This window comes from Lampetra planeri, chromosome 41, assembly GCF_965212315.1.
Source record: "Lampetra planeri chromosome 41, kcLamPlan1.2.h2, whole genome shotgun sequence".
Classification (NCBI taxonomy): Eukaryota; Metazoa; Chordata; class Hyperoartia; order Petromyzontiformes; family Petromyzontidae; genus Lampetra; species Lampetra planeri.
In genome coordinates, this window is record NC_136147.1 from 9,556,236 (window position 1) to 9,573,899 (window position 17,664).

At 49.2% G+C, this 17,664-nt stretch overlaps 1 protein-coding gene across 2 annotated transcripts in view; it reads right to left on the bottom strand.

Annotated features, from left to right (window-relative positions):
* Nucleotides 1-16,807, bottom strand: part of SEC31A (SEC31 homolog A, COPII component) — a 37,557-nt gene extending 20,750 nt beyond the window's left edge. For both annotated transcript variants that reach the window (XM_078613550.1, XM_078613549.1), the window contains exons 1-13: nucleotides 16,607-16,807; nucleotides 13,020-13,116; nucleotides 12,746-12,869; nucleotides 10,558-10,750; nucleotides 9,515-9,610; nucleotides 6,636-6,776; nucleotides 5,989-6,131; nucleotides 4,667-4,766; nucleotides 3,357-3,518; nucleotides 2,477-2,635; nucleotides 2,050-2,136; nucleotides 1,590-1,730; nucleotides 288-362 (exon numbers count right to left, since the gene is read on the bottom strand). In XM_078613550.1, coding sequence (XP_078469676.1) covers nucleotides 288-362; nucleotides 1,590-1,730; nucleotides 2,050-2,136; nucleotides 2,477-2,635; nucleotides 3,357-3,518; nucleotides 4,667-4,766; nucleotides 5,989-6,131; nucleotides 6,636-6,776; nucleotides 9,515-9,610; nucleotides 10,558-10,750; nucleotides 12,746-12,869; nucleotides 13,020-13,098 — 1,500 coding nt within the window. In that variant the 5' untranslated portion in view covers nucleotides 13,099-13,116; nucleotides 16,607-16,807. The remainder of the gene's footprint in view (nucleotides 1-287; nucleotides 363-1,589; nucleotides 1,731-2,049; nucleotides 2,137-2,476; nucleotides 2,636-3,356; nucleotides 3,519-4,666; nucleotides 4,767-5,988; nucleotides 6,132-6,635; nucleotides 6,777-9,514; nucleotides 9,611-10,557; nucleotides 10,751-12,745; nucleotides 12,870-13,019; nucleotides 13,117-16,606) is intronic.
* Nucleotides 16,808-17,664: the final 857 nt, after the last annotated feature.

Genomic DNA, 17,664 nt, shown 5'->3' on the forward strand with positions numbered 1-17,664 from the left:
AGAGTATTAGAGTGGCGTGCTATGCATCAGAAGTTGATCTTTGCCTTCCCCGCGCCAATTTAGTATCAGCACGTGTTGCTTATACCAGTCTAATGTGATGTGTCGCTTATATCAGTCGAATGTGATTATAATGTGTTGATATACCAGTGGAAGGTAAGTATGTGTTGCTTATACCAGTGTAATTTAAGGATATGTTGCTTGTACCAGAACTGTGCTCATGTGCGGCTTCTACTCTATTGATGAACAATGTTGGAGTGAAGTGCCAGGCGTAGGTGTGGACTGTGCACCTTGGCGTTGAGCTCATCCGCACTGTACCCCAGCAGCTTCAGGCAGTGCGTGCGTGGCTCCTGCTCAAAGTTCACCTGAACAACAACAACAAAACACAAACATCACTGTTGGGATTCACCCACCAATCCGGCTGTGCGCTTTACCACCAATATCCAAGTCGCGAGCCAAAGTCGGTCGTCCTATCGGGAGCACTCTCTCCTTCGGTTGCCACGTGGTCACCAGTCGAGTCCACCCGACACCAAAGCCTTCTGGTGACGTCCCCCCCCTCAAGCCCGCTTCCTGTACTTCACCTCTTTCCCGTTCAGTTTTTCTTCTGATTCAGGAAGTAAAAGGGACAGGCGGGGAGGGCTGGTGGCAGTTTGGCGCCAGCTTTCATAGAGTGCGGTCGTGTCGCTGCGGTTCTCCGCGGTGAGTACAACGTCTTGAAAAACAGCGGCGCTACGCCGCCTCTCCCAAGTAAAATGTGTGAGACGCTTGCGCCGTTCCGAGATTCGGCGATGAATGGGACCCACTCTGCAACTTGCAGACGTCTCGAAACGGGAAAGGGTTCTCAGTCAATCATCTCTCGTGAGATTCTTCTCTGAACCACACATCTCTCTCTGTCTCTAGAATGCATTTCCCAGCAAGCAATGTTATTCTGAATGCAATAACTCCATACTACTTTGAATACTTTTCAGACTGTGTTCATTAGCCAGAACCTATGTTTTTTAATTAATATGCCATGATAGGTACCACACACTGAAAACTTAGTTCCAAAATAAAAAAAATCACATTCGTTAATAACACCGTGAGCATGAAAGTAGCAAGATATAATATGCGACATTTCGGGAAATGGGCCTTCTTCATAGGATGCGGTGCGCTATGAAGAATTGGAAATTGCCTGAAATGTCGATTACATATTTTCTGTTCTTTAAAGGCCATGGTGTTCTTGAATAAAGTGTTGAATATTTCTGTTCATTGTGCTTGCGAGCACCACTTCCAATGCAGCATCACCGAATAATTTGTTCCAAAATCAACTATGCTGCCCGGCTTTTAACCAATATAAACAAGAAAACAGATTCTAAATTTACACTGCCAATCCCCATTACAACAAACTTGTTTTATCGAGCATCATTCATGCAAACTGCATCTCAAAACACTGCATAATTTTTAACGAGCGCAGTTTTCCTACAATACAAGAAGGAAGTCGGCCCGAACACTCGTCAATAATTTCCCCAAACTCTGGGGGTGGGGGGGGGGTCCTATCAAGCGACGTTTGGCCAAACCCCAAAGGAAGCCGGCGGCGGGGCTCCGGCGAGCACCTTGAGGAAATTCCAGACGCTCCTCTCAAAGTCGTTGTGCGCTGCGGCGGCGCGCGCCACGCAGTAGTCGAGGCAGCGGCCGGAGCGCAGCGCCCCCTGCAGCTCGTCGGAGCGGCGCAGCAGAGCCGTCTCGGTCACCACCTGCGCACGCGGCCGGGGACAGCCAGGAGGGGGGGGGGGGCATCCGTGAAAACGAAAACGAGCGTGGCGTCACTGGCGAGCTGTGCATATCCCATGCTGACGTGATCTGCCATCAACCCATCAGCAAAAGGCATCTGATGAACGATGCCACTGTCATGGACGACAAGGTGCCAACACGAACATAGGAAAAATGCATTTTACTTCCTTCTGACCATTAATTCCTCTCTCCTGCGTACACTCATCTCGATTTGCTCTCCGTTATCCACACCTTGACCAGGTAAAGCCACTGTCTGGCTGGACCACAAAGCCCCCATCTCACCTGGCTGACAAACACCTGCCGTGGCCCAGCCACGCTCCCGGCCGGAGCCGCCTTCTCGCTGCCGAACGTGACGAGCTTTCCCCCAAACTGCGAGGGGAGAGGAAGAGAACACAAACGAACATTCAGGAGGCCACGTGAGCACCGTCGCATCACCCGGCCACCTCTTTCAACCGAGGCTGTCAATCCACCCGCTGGGGAAGACCTTCCCAAAAGCGCCCGTTGTTAGCCAACGCCCTCGTCGCACACCGTCCGATAGTATTCGCGAAGGTGTTACCCCGCACCTCTCCCATTGGCATGTTACGGTGCGAAAGAAGCTCAATGTACACACGTACCACGTGCAGTCGTAATGCGGAAGAACAAAATCGAACGTGAACGATCGCTCATTCGCAGGGGCAGTGGCGCCCGGAGAAGCAGCGGAGAAACTCACGGCGAAGCAGGCACCAACAGGGCGGCGGATCCAACGCGGGGGCCTCTTGAGCGGCGGGATGAAGGTGCTCTGCGTCGTCGGAGACTGCGGCGGCAGCTGCAGCGGCGGCAGCGGTTGCCCCGTGCCAAACGGATCCAGGTTCCCAAACGACGACGAGATCTGGTTTCGTGCGCGTGTTCACGGACAGGGAAGACGGAGGCGGTTAGTTGAAGGTTTACAGATAAACGGGGGTGGCGACTCGCCGGGTGGCTTTGGAGATCGGAGTGTTCAGCTGGTATCGCTTCGACGTCTTCTTTCGGTACGGCTGATGCAGAACGACAACTACAATTTCACATTCACGTCAGGAGCAGCGGAATGTATCGCTGTCATGTCTCCTCCGTATGTGGATCGGGCATTGCGTCATTATACGTTGCATGGTCTGCTGGCATCGCCGAAATCCTGGGCGCGGAGCGGCCGCCTGTGATTAAGTGGGATGGCGGAGGTGGTGGCCCGTTCAGGCCGCATCAGAGCGATGAGCCGGACACAAGCGGGACGCAAGTAGTCAAGGCAGGGACGGCGAGACAGAAAACAATACAGAATTTTAAAATATCAGGCACGAATAACCAAACTAGTGGCAATCGTGAATATATTTTCGAATCTAATAAAGCAGACAAATATGGAAGTGGTTACAAATTCAATAATAGAAATGTAAAAATGTACTTTCATTTTAAATCCATTGCATTATAATTAGTTTCACAGGTACAACTCCGCAGCTCACAACACCTGTTACGCCCGCTTTGTGCCCATCCAAACGCTATCCAAGACCAACCCCGCTTTGGCGCCGACACTCCAAAGCAGCAGGCGATAAATTGTGCCCACCGGCTGAGCGACCGAGGTTTACCTTGTCTGCCTGGCTCTGTGTCTGGGCGGCCATGCTGCCGCCCATCACCGAGTAGATGCCGATGCGGCCGTCGAAGGAGGCGGCCGACAGCAGGGCGGGGTTGCGCGGACACCACTGGATGTCGAAGCACCACTGCGTGCTGGTGGGCAGCTCGTACACCACCTGCGTTGAGACACGGCAGGGGTCAACGACGACAACGCCAACAACCGCCGTTCGCCGCTAAGTGGCGGCGACGTGACCAGGGCGCTCGTGCCACGCCAGGTGCGCTTTGAGGCCACGTGAAGTGTCGGAGGCTCGCTGGCAGGTCGTCACGGAACAGACCCAGGTGCCGTGGGTTGACTGAAATGGTTGGCAGATGCACCAACTGTGCTCCCCACTGTGCCAATTCTCTGCGCTTTAGCTGCCAGGCACTCTGCTCGTTGTTGAGAGCGTTGCTCCTTTGCCCCCCGTTGTTGTTGGAGAGCGACTGCTTCCAACTCCCCAACAGCATCCTTCACGAACCTCCTCCACAGAAGCCGATCTTGACACTGCTGGTACCAGTCACTGGGAAGTTCAATCAACTCCACAACCTTCTGTACCACATCAGGCTATATATTCTGCAGCTGCTGCGCCCGTTTAGCCCCATCTATCCGGCCGAACAGAAGCTCCTTGAGCATGCGGTGGCTGGGAATGTAGGCTACATGACCCAGCCAGCGCAGTGTGACAAAGTCATCGGTCATGATCCAAATAAATTTGATATAATGGTGAAAGACTGGGTGAAATCAGCTCACGTGTTCGATGCAACAATCCATCTAGCTGCTAGATGCGAGTTAATATCATTGCTTCATCTCCTCAATGGACGCGTTCTCAGACATGTCAGCTGGAGGAAGCAGTTGCATGAAAGAGAGGCCGCAGAGGAATGCTCTCCCAAAGCGAATCAACTGGAAGCTGTAAGAGTGTGCAACTTCACGTGTGTCAGCAACACGCCACCATCCTGGCCCTCTGCCAGCAGCTCACCTCCACCGCACCTTCCCACCTTCCCGTTCCAAACCTCAGAACCCCTCCCACCTTCTCCTTTTTATATCCCTCCCAATTACCTGCCCCTATTGTGCTTCCCCACCTGGTACTTCTCTGCTAATTATTGACATATTTCCATCCAGTTCCTATCTATCCCATCTGCCTAACATTGTGTTTAAGTTTAGTTTTAGTTTACTCACACTCACCCCTATTAATATCAGTCGCTACACCACTACAGCACCACCAAACCAGTCAGCTGAACTCGGCAGTGAGAGTGGCTCCGGTGAAGTGGCGGTGAATGTGTGGTTGCTCACCTCGCCGGTGTTGGGGTTCCAGCACAGGATGCGGTTGTCTTTGGCGCAGCTGAGCAGCAGCTCCGGGTCCGCCTGGCACCACGCGATGGCCAGAATTCCCCTGCGTGCGGACACGACACACGCTGCTGCGCTTGTACAAACGACCGAGGGGGCGGCTGGAAGCGAAGGCCAGGCCAAGATGGGTGGCACTGTCAAAGCATCGGGAACCAGCGTGCACAGCTAAACCCCCGGGCTAGCCGGACTAACAGTAGGGAGCGAGATGAAAAATCCCACTAGCCGCGATTTCAATCAAAATCAACGTGAAAGCCAACAACATCCCCCCGTGTACCGCACAGTACCCGTGTACCTATGCAAGACATCTTTTCGCATGTGTAGTGTGTGCGGAGTATAAAACACAACGCAGGTGTGTTGTGTGCTGGACAGGAGTATGTCAGTCAGCCCCCACCATCCCCCCAACGCCCCTCCCCCATTGCCCCTCCAGGCCACTAACGTATTACCGCAAGTGCACTAAATAGATACATTTTACAAATAACATCTAATTAAATGCGTTCTAGTGCATTTGAGTATACGTTGCATTCCATCGTCGAATCTAAATAATATAGTATGCAAATGTGAAATCCGTCTGGCCGGGATGCAGCTAGCCAGGGGTTTCACTGCATTAGCTGCAGGCACAACCCAGTCACACGAGTAGCCCTCAACGTAGACATGGACTTGAGGAAATCCCATCACCAGACGACAAAACCTACGAAGCTCTGCCAGCAGGACACTTTGCGCAATGGGATGCAAAGACGCAGAGTTGTACGTATGTAGAACTTTTTTCCCACCGTACGTAGCCAGCCATGCTAATTGGAGGTGCGGGGAAGGACAATAAACTAAACACAAAAAGCAGTTCTAAAGAAATGAGTGTTCAATCTGGATGATGATTTAAAAGTGCACCACAGCTCCAGTGCCTTCCTAATATCGGAAGAAAGAGCGTTCGAGACGGCCGCAGAAGGGCATCTGCAAGCGCGCGATGAAGTGACCGCCTTTGTTCGAATTATCTGCTTTGGATGTGTAACAAGGAAGGGAGGCCATGGGTGACCTTGCGATGCCACGTGGCAGGAGCGAGGAGGATTGACGACACCAAGGCAGAGTTAAAGGAGAAATGCACATGCCTACGTGAAGCGATTGTCAAGACCAAAGGAGTGGAAGACGTTTGTGCGGAAGAGGGTGACGGAAGAAGGGGAGACCTCCGGACACACATTTACACGTGGCGGGAGATTGACTCGGCTGAACGGGCAGCGGGTGCCAGTGAGGGCGGCGGGGCGCGTGCCGTCGCGTACCTGGAGTGGCTCTCGAGCACCTTGAGGGGCGACGTGGCGAAGCGCAGATCCCACATTTGGATGACCGGCATGCGGTCGTCCTCGGAGGACACCACGAGTTGCGTCGCCACATCCGGGTGCCACGCCATGCCCGAGCAGCGCATCTGCGGCACGGGGGAGGTGGGGGGGATAAGGAGCGAAAGCCGGTGGCGTGAGTGCGGTGCATGGGCAGGCAGACGAGCCGCACAATAATCTACATAGCGCCTGCACGCCAGAGGATTTCATCATCATCATGATGGCTGCTGACTCAATGTAGATGTACAGTCCATTTGTAAATCCACTGCATCCCATCACCGTGCGGTTTATGGGGTTATTTGCAATTCACCGTGATGTACAGTGCGAGTTTGGCGAGGTTTCCTTGCCAACGCCGTTACTATTCAAGTATGAAAGTATCGAGCTATTCAAGAAAAGCTATTGGGAGGTGCTCCCAATAGCTTTTCTTGAATGATAGCAAAACTGCCATCTCCACTCAAGACTTCAACTCGGCAATTCCACATTAACACGCGCTAGCGATCGAGCACCAAAACAACCCCACGAGGGCATCAGCACGCCGATATCAACCGCACACCCAGAGGAAGCCCCGGGCTTGCTCCGCCACCCTCACTCACGCGGTTGCTGTGGTCGCTGACTTTGATGATGGGCTCGTTCTTGCGCAGGTCCCATACCACCGCCTTGCCGCTGGGGCTGGCTGACGCCAGGATGTGCTGCACCTGCCGGTTCCACGCCACGCACACCACATCCTCGGCCGGCTACACGCGCGCACACAGACACACACACACATTGAGGATCTACAGTCCAGCTTGCGCACAGTCCACACACACGCACAATGACAATAATTCCCCCCACCTCCTCCGTGAAACTATCGTAGAGCACCTATGAAGGCCAGAACAAGAGGAGCCATTATTTTCGAATTCGGTTAAGAAGCTCCATATTTAAAGAGCCGCAATCCATGTCAATAGGAGATGGTGGTGCTTAATAAATAACATCGTGAAGTAGTCCTTAAAGAACCGCATGCGGCTACGGAGCCGCAGGTTGCCATCCCCTGGTCTACCCGGTACCGCTGTTTACACACCACACACCAGACTCGTTCAAAAGCCAAGGAGACCTAGGAGGGGCTGAAGACCAGGTCGGTATTTCCCACCAAGACAGGCACGGGCACGGCACTGAAACATCGGCAACAAAGGGTTAAGACCCCGAGCCAGATTGGGGACTACTGTAAGAGCAGACCTTGCTTGACAGATTTTGGCCTGGAACGAAGCGAATGTGAACTTCACCCCATCGTAGCACCCCGACAGTTCTCAACTGGGCATGGCAGGACGATGAGCCTTGAGGGTGAACGACATCTCTCTCCAGTAATGCAGAATGCCCATAACGGCTTTCTACATGATCTGCCAGCCAAAGGTTTCAGGTGTAATAAGTAAACGTTTAAATCTTAAATCTTTTTTTTTATTTTGTGAGCGCTTAGCACTTACAACTTTCATCAAAGTAGCATGAACACTGGCGGAGCCAGTGGGGGGGGGGTGGCACGTGCCCCCCCCCAATGATCCGATAGAAATCCCTAATTTCGATCAGATCATTGGGGTTTATTAGTAATAAATCGGCATTTTGCGACCCCCACTGCCACTGTGTAGCATATTATTACGTGCCAGGGACTATGAGATGATGGGACAATAGTCTGAGTCCATAATTGGAAATAAGTAACGGCAAAGCAGTTCTAAGTGACTCAGAATTGTGCGCAGTTGTGTATACAGCACACGACTTCCCTGAAGGCAAACACCTTCAGCGAGCGCGATGCCGATCACACAACGCGGTTCGAATTCAACCCTCGATCGATGGCTGCACCATCGCCGCACACGCGTCGAATAAAAAGCAAGGGACAAGTCCTTACTTACTAACAACTCCTCTATCATTTTGCATTGCTGGAGGGGTTGCCCCCCCAACTGAAAATCTTGGCTCCGCCATTGAGCATGGCACACAAAACACATTCATACCCCGTACACATCATGTACGAAGGAAAAACGTGAAAAATATATATTCACATTGACAAGTGATGACAAAGTCTGGCTACCCACCTCCGAGTTCCCGATCGAACATTAAGTCCGATTCGCGAAACATATTCCCGTTATAAATTGTGTATTATTATTAATTATACAGTTCAGGATTAGTTCCTAAATTAGACCATCTGAGCCCCTTAAAGAAACAGTTAAAATCCATATGGACACATAAAGACAAAAGTCTTCCATTGAACCTTGCAAACTGTCAGGGCAAGTGATGTTAGTACCGAGTCGTGCGAGCACAACACACAAGGACACAAGAGGCAGTGGCGCCACTACCACGCAGCCTAGGCCACCTATGTCCCATCCGTGTTGATACTGAAGGGTGCCCATGCGGGTGAAATAAGTCAAACAGGTTTACAGCTCCAAGCAATTGGCCGAAATTGCATCGCTATGGCGTGGGAGTCTATCCACAGAACGAAAGACAGATGACATCCCACAAAGCAGAACCTGTTTAATTGACCTCAAGGGGATGAAGGGCTGAGTCAGGCCCTAACCAGGATTATAACTCACAACCTTGTGATTGAGAGCTGCACGCTGTAAACCACATTGCCACACAGCTGAATAAGTCAAATTGAATGACGGGGCAATATATAATTTACTTCTTCAGCGGGCGATGTGCATAGTCACGGACAGAACACAGGTCGCCAGCAGTGTCGAGCAGTGCATAACTCATGACAACGCTCCGCAAACCTCGCCACGCACAATTAATACGGTCATTTTTAAGCAGCAGAGGTGAGCGCCCACTGCCAAAGGCGTCGTGTACACAAGAAGACAGGGGAACGACAGGCCTCGGGATGTTAGTAACAAGGAGGAAAAGCAGAAAATAATCACGAGAAAAAAGCGTCCGCGTCTTACCTCTCGCATCTATGAACGAGCGTCGGCGAGAAAGAGAAAGATCGTCAATTATTACATCACCAAAGCAAATAATTTCAGGAACAAGCATTTACAAATGCGCATTAGTATTATTTGAAATGCATTTGGTGTTATACTAAACTCTGCATATGTAGTTTAAGGATGCAGCAATTATTTTTATATTTACAAAAAAATATTAGTGAATTGTTTTGATCATTCATGCAAAGCATTTGATTATAGGAAAAGTTGTACAATAGAAGTTTAACAGAGCTATGGAATAGAGTTTTGTGACACCAAAGAGTGCATTATTAAACATCTAAAATGCAACCATGGCAGACAATTAATTAAAAGGCCCTCAACCAATTTCTTATTTGAATTTCCCTGCAGGAATAGCGCAGACATCACCAATCACAATAAACATAGAAGATTTATACATTTACACGTGATTTTCAATTCAAGGGGGAAGCATCAATGATTAAGCATAAATGTTCCAAAGAGAGAGTCGCAAAATATATCCTTCACGTGTCACCCTTCTTTATACACGACGTTTTAGTAAGGTGCCAGAGAACACGCCTCACCTGTGACTTGGAGCCAGGGGTCATGGGAGTGCCAAAGTTGTTGAGGTCCCAGATGTAGATTTCAGAGTCATTTGCGCCAGAGGCCAGGAGGTTGGCCTGCAAAGAAAATACGCGGTCCGTACAGTTCGAAGGCGAACAGCAAAGACATGAGATCACGGAACAGGACAAGAATGTATTTTTCCGGCACTGCTCTATGCTTGGCCAAACACAACCCCGCCAAGTTTCCGAAATATTATAAAATTGGGCACATTCTGGTGTCAATTTGGTCACAAGCTGGATTGTAACTGGGGATAACAAAGCGTGGTTATGCATGGTGGTCACTCATTCAAGCACTATCCAGGCTCAACACAACTTCTTCTTTGTACAATTGCTGTAGATGCAGAGCAAACAATAATCATTTTACATTGAGGGGGTTGAGCCAGAACATTTGCATCAGCAGTAGTGGAGTGGCGAATGGCTGCGGCAATGCCTCCTTCGTGTTTGTGAATTGGGCACCGAGTCGTGTTCCATGGTCTGTTCTGGGTGACCAGTCGCACACCGGAGAGTTTTTAGCCATGGTCTGTACAGACGCAGTGTTTGGGGTTTTTGTTTTACTTGGCTAACCATCGAACAAAGATGGTCATCGCATCGCACGTTTTCAGATGCGTTTCTGTGGCAGTCTGGAACGCTCTTCCTTCCGATATTAGGAAGCCACTAGAGCTATGCACCTTTAAATCTAGATTGAAAACTCATTTCTTGAGAACTGCTCGTGTTTAGTTTGTTGTCCTTTCCCCTCACCTCCGATTAGCACGGTTGGCTACGTACGGTGTGAAAAAAGTTCAACATACATACATGGTTTGTGCCCATTCCCTTTGATGACGATCGAAGCCAGAGATCGAGTCTTTCGCAAGGTGTTCATTTGTTAATTATTCAACTCTGCCGAGCTCTGTCAAGATCTGGCTCATTCTAGTGCGTTTGTCCACGGGCAGAACATAACTGTGGACAAACAAGCACGTTGAGAACAACCGTCCGCTAGCACCGAGGGCGCTCTCCGGCCACGCTACCTGGAAGGGGTTGAAGTCGAGGGCACGCACGGGCCCCGTGTGCCGGTCGTTCTCCCCGATGATTGCGTCGGCGTCGCCGCTCAGCACCTTGTCGGCCGCGTAGAGGATGAGCGCACCGTTGTCGCTGCCGCCCACCACCACGCCGGCGCCCTCCTCGCCCGGCAGGGGTGCCCCCCACACCAGCTTGTGGTACCTGCGCATACGTCGCGCGTGCGCACACACGTAATTTACAGGTAGTCCCCGAGTTACGATGGTCAGACTTACGATATTTCGATCTTACGATGGCGATAGCGATACGACAAAATTGCCATCAACAATCTAACATCGTTCAAGTATACAGACGACAGACAGAATCTTGGCGAGTACAGGACAATATGATACGTTATGATACATTCAATGCATGTATGATACGTAGCTTTAACGATTTAATTTTAGGATTACCACGATACGATACGTTCAATGCATGTTAAAAGTTTTTATAGCAGATAGGATTGTTTCCTGAAAAAACTTTCTATTAAATTGCAGTTCATATACGTAGGCTAAGAATTTACCTTGTTTTTTTACTGTACATTTTACTGTGCAATACAGTATTGTAATTAATAAATACACACAGTATATAGTTTATACAGTACGGTATTGTAAATTGCTTTGTTTTGCTAAATTATCACCATTCTTTAAGACTCCTGGGTAGGCTAGGCCATCTTCGACTTACGATATTTTCGACTTACGATGGGGTCGTCGTAACGCAACTCCATCGTAAGCAGAGTTCAACAAAAATTACAAAGATCCCCCGTATAGCCTCAACAGACTGTCAGGGAAAATGCTGTGAGCGAGCAACTATCCACTGGTGGACGAGAGCCTACACAAGCCGGGTGGGTAGAACGTGTTACTTGACTATACTTCACCACGCTGGTCAGTGCAAGTGGGTGATGGGGGGGGAACAAAACCGGTTGAGATATTTCTCACCACTGATGTTGGAGTGGCCAGACATCGAACTCCGTTTGCCAGGTTCGTAGCGCAGCGCACGCAAAACTGTGCCGCCCCTGCTCCGCCCCGTTTCAATTAGCTTACTTACTCAGGAAATTGTCAACGGGCCTCGGCACTCTTTGTTAGGAGGGTCCTGCATTGGGACATTTTTGGTCAATTCAATTTGTGCTTGGCTTCATGTGGGAGGAGACCGGAGTACCCGGAGAAACCCATTGCATGAACAGCGACATACCACACACACAGCTCCCACAAAGATGGATCAAATGCATTACTGCACTGCAAGCTCCTGGTCAGTCGCAGTCCACGCCAACAACACCCAATATTTCCAAACAGGTACTGACCAGCCTCGAACCTACTTAGCTTATGAGATCAGATGAACCTAGATGCATGTATTCATAGTTTAAAGCCGCCAAAATAGATTTAGACAACCCCATTATTAAGCAGGGAGACACTTAAGACTTTTTATTACATTTACGCCTTCAAGTGTGAAGTCTAAAATTAAATTTCAAATTTTTTTTGCCGGTATGAATTTTGACCAATTCAGAAGTGGCACGTGTCAAAGTGACTCTGCCGATGGCCTTACACATCCGTGCACATGCCAGTCAATGAAGAGCCTTCTCAGGGCTGGGCACACACACACCCATCCTCCAACTCAAGTGGGTTTCACTGAAGAGCTGTTAAAAAGTGCAGAGCACAGAACCACATTGAAGCTTGTACGTTCCAGGAAGCCGGGTGTCGGGACACATATCGGGCAAATAAGGAGGTGGCTGAAACTCACAGATTAAGCAATTAAAAATATAAAATTAAATAACATTCTGGGTTCTGATCTAGACGGCTAGCCATTATTAGCACGTTTGGCTACGTACGGTGTGAAATAAGTTCAACATACATCCAAACATAATCAACAAAAAGGGAGTCCTTTTTTGGTTTGGACATGGAAGCGAACAAATTACCGTCAATGTCCTTTCACTGCCACGTGGAACGATCAAGAAGTGAGGCCATCCATCCAAGAGGTATATTCCCAGTGTAAGGAAGGGGACTTAAAGGAGAAACATGCAGTCTACAGGAAGCAATCACCATGACGAGAGAAAGGAAGGCGTGTTAGAAGTTCGCCCAGCCTCATCATCAGCCGCCATGCGACGACCGACGGAAGAGAAGGCAGAGAGTCCGCTCCCGGGGTACTGCCGTCGCTGTGCGATACCTGTTCTCCGTGGTGAGCGTCCCGCGCAGCTTCAGATCCGTGGACGAGTCCGCCAGGTCCAGCTCAAAGATCTCAAGAGCTGCATTGGTGCTGAAAGTGGCGTCGAGCTGCTGTGCCGAGGTTCCTGCACGCGGCAAGCGCGGCACCGCGGCGTCAGCGCAATGCCGGCAGCGTCAAACCAAACGCGCGCGCGACCACGGCATTTCCACCAAACGCAAAGCCAGCTCTCACGGTCTGGGAACTTTGCGTAGCGATGAGGTGCGAGCGTGTTTACCTGTGGCCAGGTAGATGGGGTGCTGGGCCGCAGGGCTCCACGCCTGGTTGGCCGTCCTGTCGATCTCCTTCAGCTTCATTGTGGAGAATGGAGAAAACTGAAAAACATTAAAATGCACACACCGACCTGAGTAACATACCCCAACTAAGGGCACTTCACCCTGAATTTGCATTAGAATCCTTTATCTGTTAAACTTTGACCTCCAACTGCATCCCAATTGTGCGAGCGCCATCGTGTGTCATTGAGACGATGTGGCCATTCGAATATATTACGCAGGAGAACAGCCCACAGAAGCAGAGATCACAGATCTACCTCTGAGATCCCTTTAAGTGAGGCAAAGGAGGCACGAAACTTGAAATTTCACTCATTTTAACTCACAAATGGCTGCACGACTGTTTGCACAACTGGTCAAACAGTGGAGTATCACAGCAGCCCCTCCTACGGCGACAATGCACGCTGCTGCCACCGATACGTGGACTTGTGTGCATTTTGATTTCAACAGACTTTTCATCAACGCCCTGAGCAGAAATTCCAAGAGTGGCTCTGGCAAGTCTGTGCAATTCCTGAGCAAAGGCCACATGTGGTTGAGCATGTTTTGGGTCGCCTTCTCCTGCACTAGACGTGCAAAGCAGAGTCACACGTGTGGCTTCATTTTGAACTCAACACAAAGCAGATGGCGCCTCTTTCTGAAGTTGCATGTGGATGGCACTATGGATCCAGTCGACCCCTAGGAAGACCACTTTTGGGTCCTGGAGGGATAACAGTTTAGGTTGTCCCCTACCCACGATTTGAACTCACAACCGTCAAATTGATACAAGCGCTGTAACCACCAGGCCTGATTTTACAGAAATATTTAACGTGCATAAAAAACTTTAACGGATAACATAGATTAACAAATATATAAAAATAAACACGTAAAAGTACATCAGTATATTAAAATAATGGGTTGTCCATTGATAGGTGTGTCTAACTGCCTATACTGTACACGTTAAGGTGAAGAGGCAAACTTGTCATGGGGTGCATTACAAAAACGCCACTTTTAAAAAACACTGGGTGTGCTCGCGCTAGCTTGCGAGAAAACCCGGATCTGTGATTCACCGCTCGGGAGGCGAGGTCTTGGGGTGGAGTACGTGGACCATGACATTTCACAGTAAGTCTTTCCAGCGCGTATGCATAGACATATAATTATAATGACCCTACAGGTCACGGCTGTACCTAGTGATTCATTGTTTCATTGACTTGAACTCAGTTGTAGTCAACAGTGAATATATTACTTTCCAACAAAACAGAATGACATTTCATCATTAGTGGCACGTGTGTGTGCATGTTTACAGGCCAGGTCAGTCTGTTCCCCTGCTTCAAACAGACAATGGGAAGTGTTCACCTCCTAATGTCGTTCTCTCTCTTCCAGAGCGAGCGAATACACTGCACGTGACAAGCCGAAATTATTATTGTGTGCTTAATATTCCACCCTTTGTAAGCATGCATATATGCCTAATTAAACCACCACTCACTGAATGCCTACTTTTCCCGTACATTTCTATTTAACTTTTTCTCAACTTAAATCTGGAGAGTTAAATCCGACATTAGGAAGCCACCGGAGCTTTGCACTTTTAAATCTAAATTAAAAACTACTTTCTTTAGAACTTGTTTTTCATCCTTTCCCGCACCTCTGATTAGTGTGGTTGTCTACGTACAGTGCGAAAGAAGTTCAACATACATACAAGGGATCGTGTGCTAACCAAGACGGCTGCTGTAACAGCCGCCTCTTGAAATATTCAGCAATGATAATGCATTGCTGTATAAAAGTCCAAATGGTATTGCTTTGACAATCAGTTGTACGGAATTGATTGAGCTGCCACTGCCAGGGTCCGCTTCCAACAGACCACGTCAGCACACTGCACTCACAAAACTGTTGGAAAGGCGAACGGAGAAAAACGCACACGCATACCACGGCAAGGAATTCACACTCCATTTAGGACGAGTGTCGAGGGTAGGTTTGAAGTTTGGAACAGTTGTGAAAGGTGTTAGTTATTTCGTTGGTTATAGTTAAGGATGTATTGAATGGTAAAGTTACAAGGGTTAGGAACAGCTGTACAAACATACTGGGTCAAATTGAAAAAAGCAGCTTTTTCACAAGTGCAAATCCTATACAACGTTACACGTAGGTGAAATAAAAATGGTAATCTTGTTGAGGTATTTAAAACTACGCCTTTAAGTTCAAGTCACTCGCCGCAATTCGCACTTTGGAAACCACATGTCAGTGTCTCGTGAGTGTAAGTGACCTGCACTGTTAATTAAACAGTGCTGCAAGTACTACTATCATTACACCCACGATAATGAAACAGCGCTGCAAAGCACAGTAATATGAGTATTACATTGCATAAAGGTAATCGTAATACCCAATCCATAGTTCATAGTGATAGGAGCAATGCAATACCAAGAACGTAGAGTTTTGGCTTCATGAAAACAGATTTATAAAATAAATATCTGGAACTAAAAATACACACTACATTCAGCAATGTTTGAACAAAGTAAACAATACGCTATTGAAACTAACACGTGCGTTGTTAATGCAATACACTACAACTAAACAATGTTTATTTTACTAGGTAAGGCCCTACTGAGCTATGCATCTCGTTTTCAGGAGCGACTTGGCCACAATTGATAGCTCAACGAAGTGGCTCATCATCATCTCGTGGCAATGTAGAGCAGCCACAGACTCCAAACGCGTCGTGTTGATTCTAAATGTGGAGGGGGGAAACCGGAGAAAATCCACGAAGAGAGAGGCATGCAAGCTCCGAGTATACAGGCGTCAGGGTCGGGATCGAACCCACGACGCGACCTTCTGTATACCTGGCGATGTAGTTAACATCTCGCCACCGCCGTGGCGAGATGTTAGCTACACAGAGCGGTGACCCCCAAACAGCGCGGCAATCAGGAGCAGGGTGCCTCGGTAAATCCGTTTCCTTAACACAACACCGTTCTTTCCATGAGGACCACCACGTTCAGCCCATTTCATTTGTACCGACACATTAATAATGAACACGATGAAGTCAAAGTCTCTCTATCTATGAATGGCCTTTGGCCGGTGTTCATCCTCCCTGGCTGCATTCATCCAGTGTGGTAAAACTGCCACATTCTCGTGACGGGGAAAAGTCCATCTGGAGCACCACGACTTGTGACAGGCGACAACTCGCACACCTCAGCCACTCCGCTCTCGAATCTTCCTCCTGGCTGGCAGGCACTCTACGTTCCTAAGATGGTGGACAGTCCATCCACAGGATGCCACGAATGTAAAAGCCCAGCCAGCCATCAATAACCATCAGCCGCGACCGATCGACTGCTGGATGAAGTCACACCACAACGCGCCGCGACTACTCACCAAACGCTGCCACGCATCTGGGCGTCACCGGCGCCCACAATAATAACGACCCTCTACACGCTAAAATACTATTGTTGTTGTTGTAATTGTGGTAGTAATTGAGATCAACATCGCCGCCACTTCCCCGTCGAGCCGGGCCTTGCCCCGAGAGGCCCGGGCGGCCACAGGGAGCTCGCCCGGCACCGCGGGCGGAGCCACTCACCCGCACGGAGGAGAGACTCCCTGCCCGCTCGTCAGCTCATCCACAGCGACCACGACGACGAGGATGAGGGTGGTGGTGGTGATGAGGAAGAGGACGAGGGGTGACAAGGAGAGGAAGAGGAGGAGGAGGTGACGAGGGGCGACCCCGTCAGCTGGGCCCTAGGCAACGTGGCAACCGCATCCCGGCACGCACCGCGCGGCCTTAAAGGCGCACCCCCCGACGACCACCCACGCCCCGCTCAACGGAAGGCGCCGGGGTTTCGGTGACCCCACCAAAACTCGGCGCCAGCTCCCCCCATCCATGAGAGTTGGTGCCATTGTGGCCATGCAACTGCAAGCCACAGAGATACAGAGACTCATAGAGATACATAGAGACTCATAGAGATTCATAGAGACTCATAGAGACCCAACTAGACTCGTAGAGATACATAGAGACTCATAGAGATACACAGAGACTCATAGAGATACAGAGATACATAGAGACTCATAGAGATACATAGAGACTCATAGAGATACATAGAGACTCATAGAGATACATAGAGATGCATAGAGACTCATAGAGATACATAGAGACCCAAATAGACTCGTAGAGATACATAGAAACTCATAGAGACCCAACTAGACTCGTAGAGATACATAGAGACTCATAGAGATACACAGAGACTCATAGAGATACAGAGATACATAAAGACTCATAGAGATACATAGAGATGCATAGAGACTCATAGAGATACATAGAGACTTATAGAGATACATAGAGACTCATAGAGATACATAGAGACCCAAATAGACTCGTAGAGATACATAGAAACTTGTAGAGACCCAAAGAGACTAATATAGACCCAAAGAGACTCATAGAGGATATATTAAAGAGATACATTTCCCGCACCTCCGATGAGTACGGCTGGCTACTACGTACGGTGCAAAAGAAGTGCAACATGCATACAAAGACAAACCACAGTAGCACGATTTGTGGCCATGCAACTCAAACCACGGACTACACAATAAACTCATAGAGATGCGTAGAGGCGCACAGAGACTCAAGAGATACATATGTAG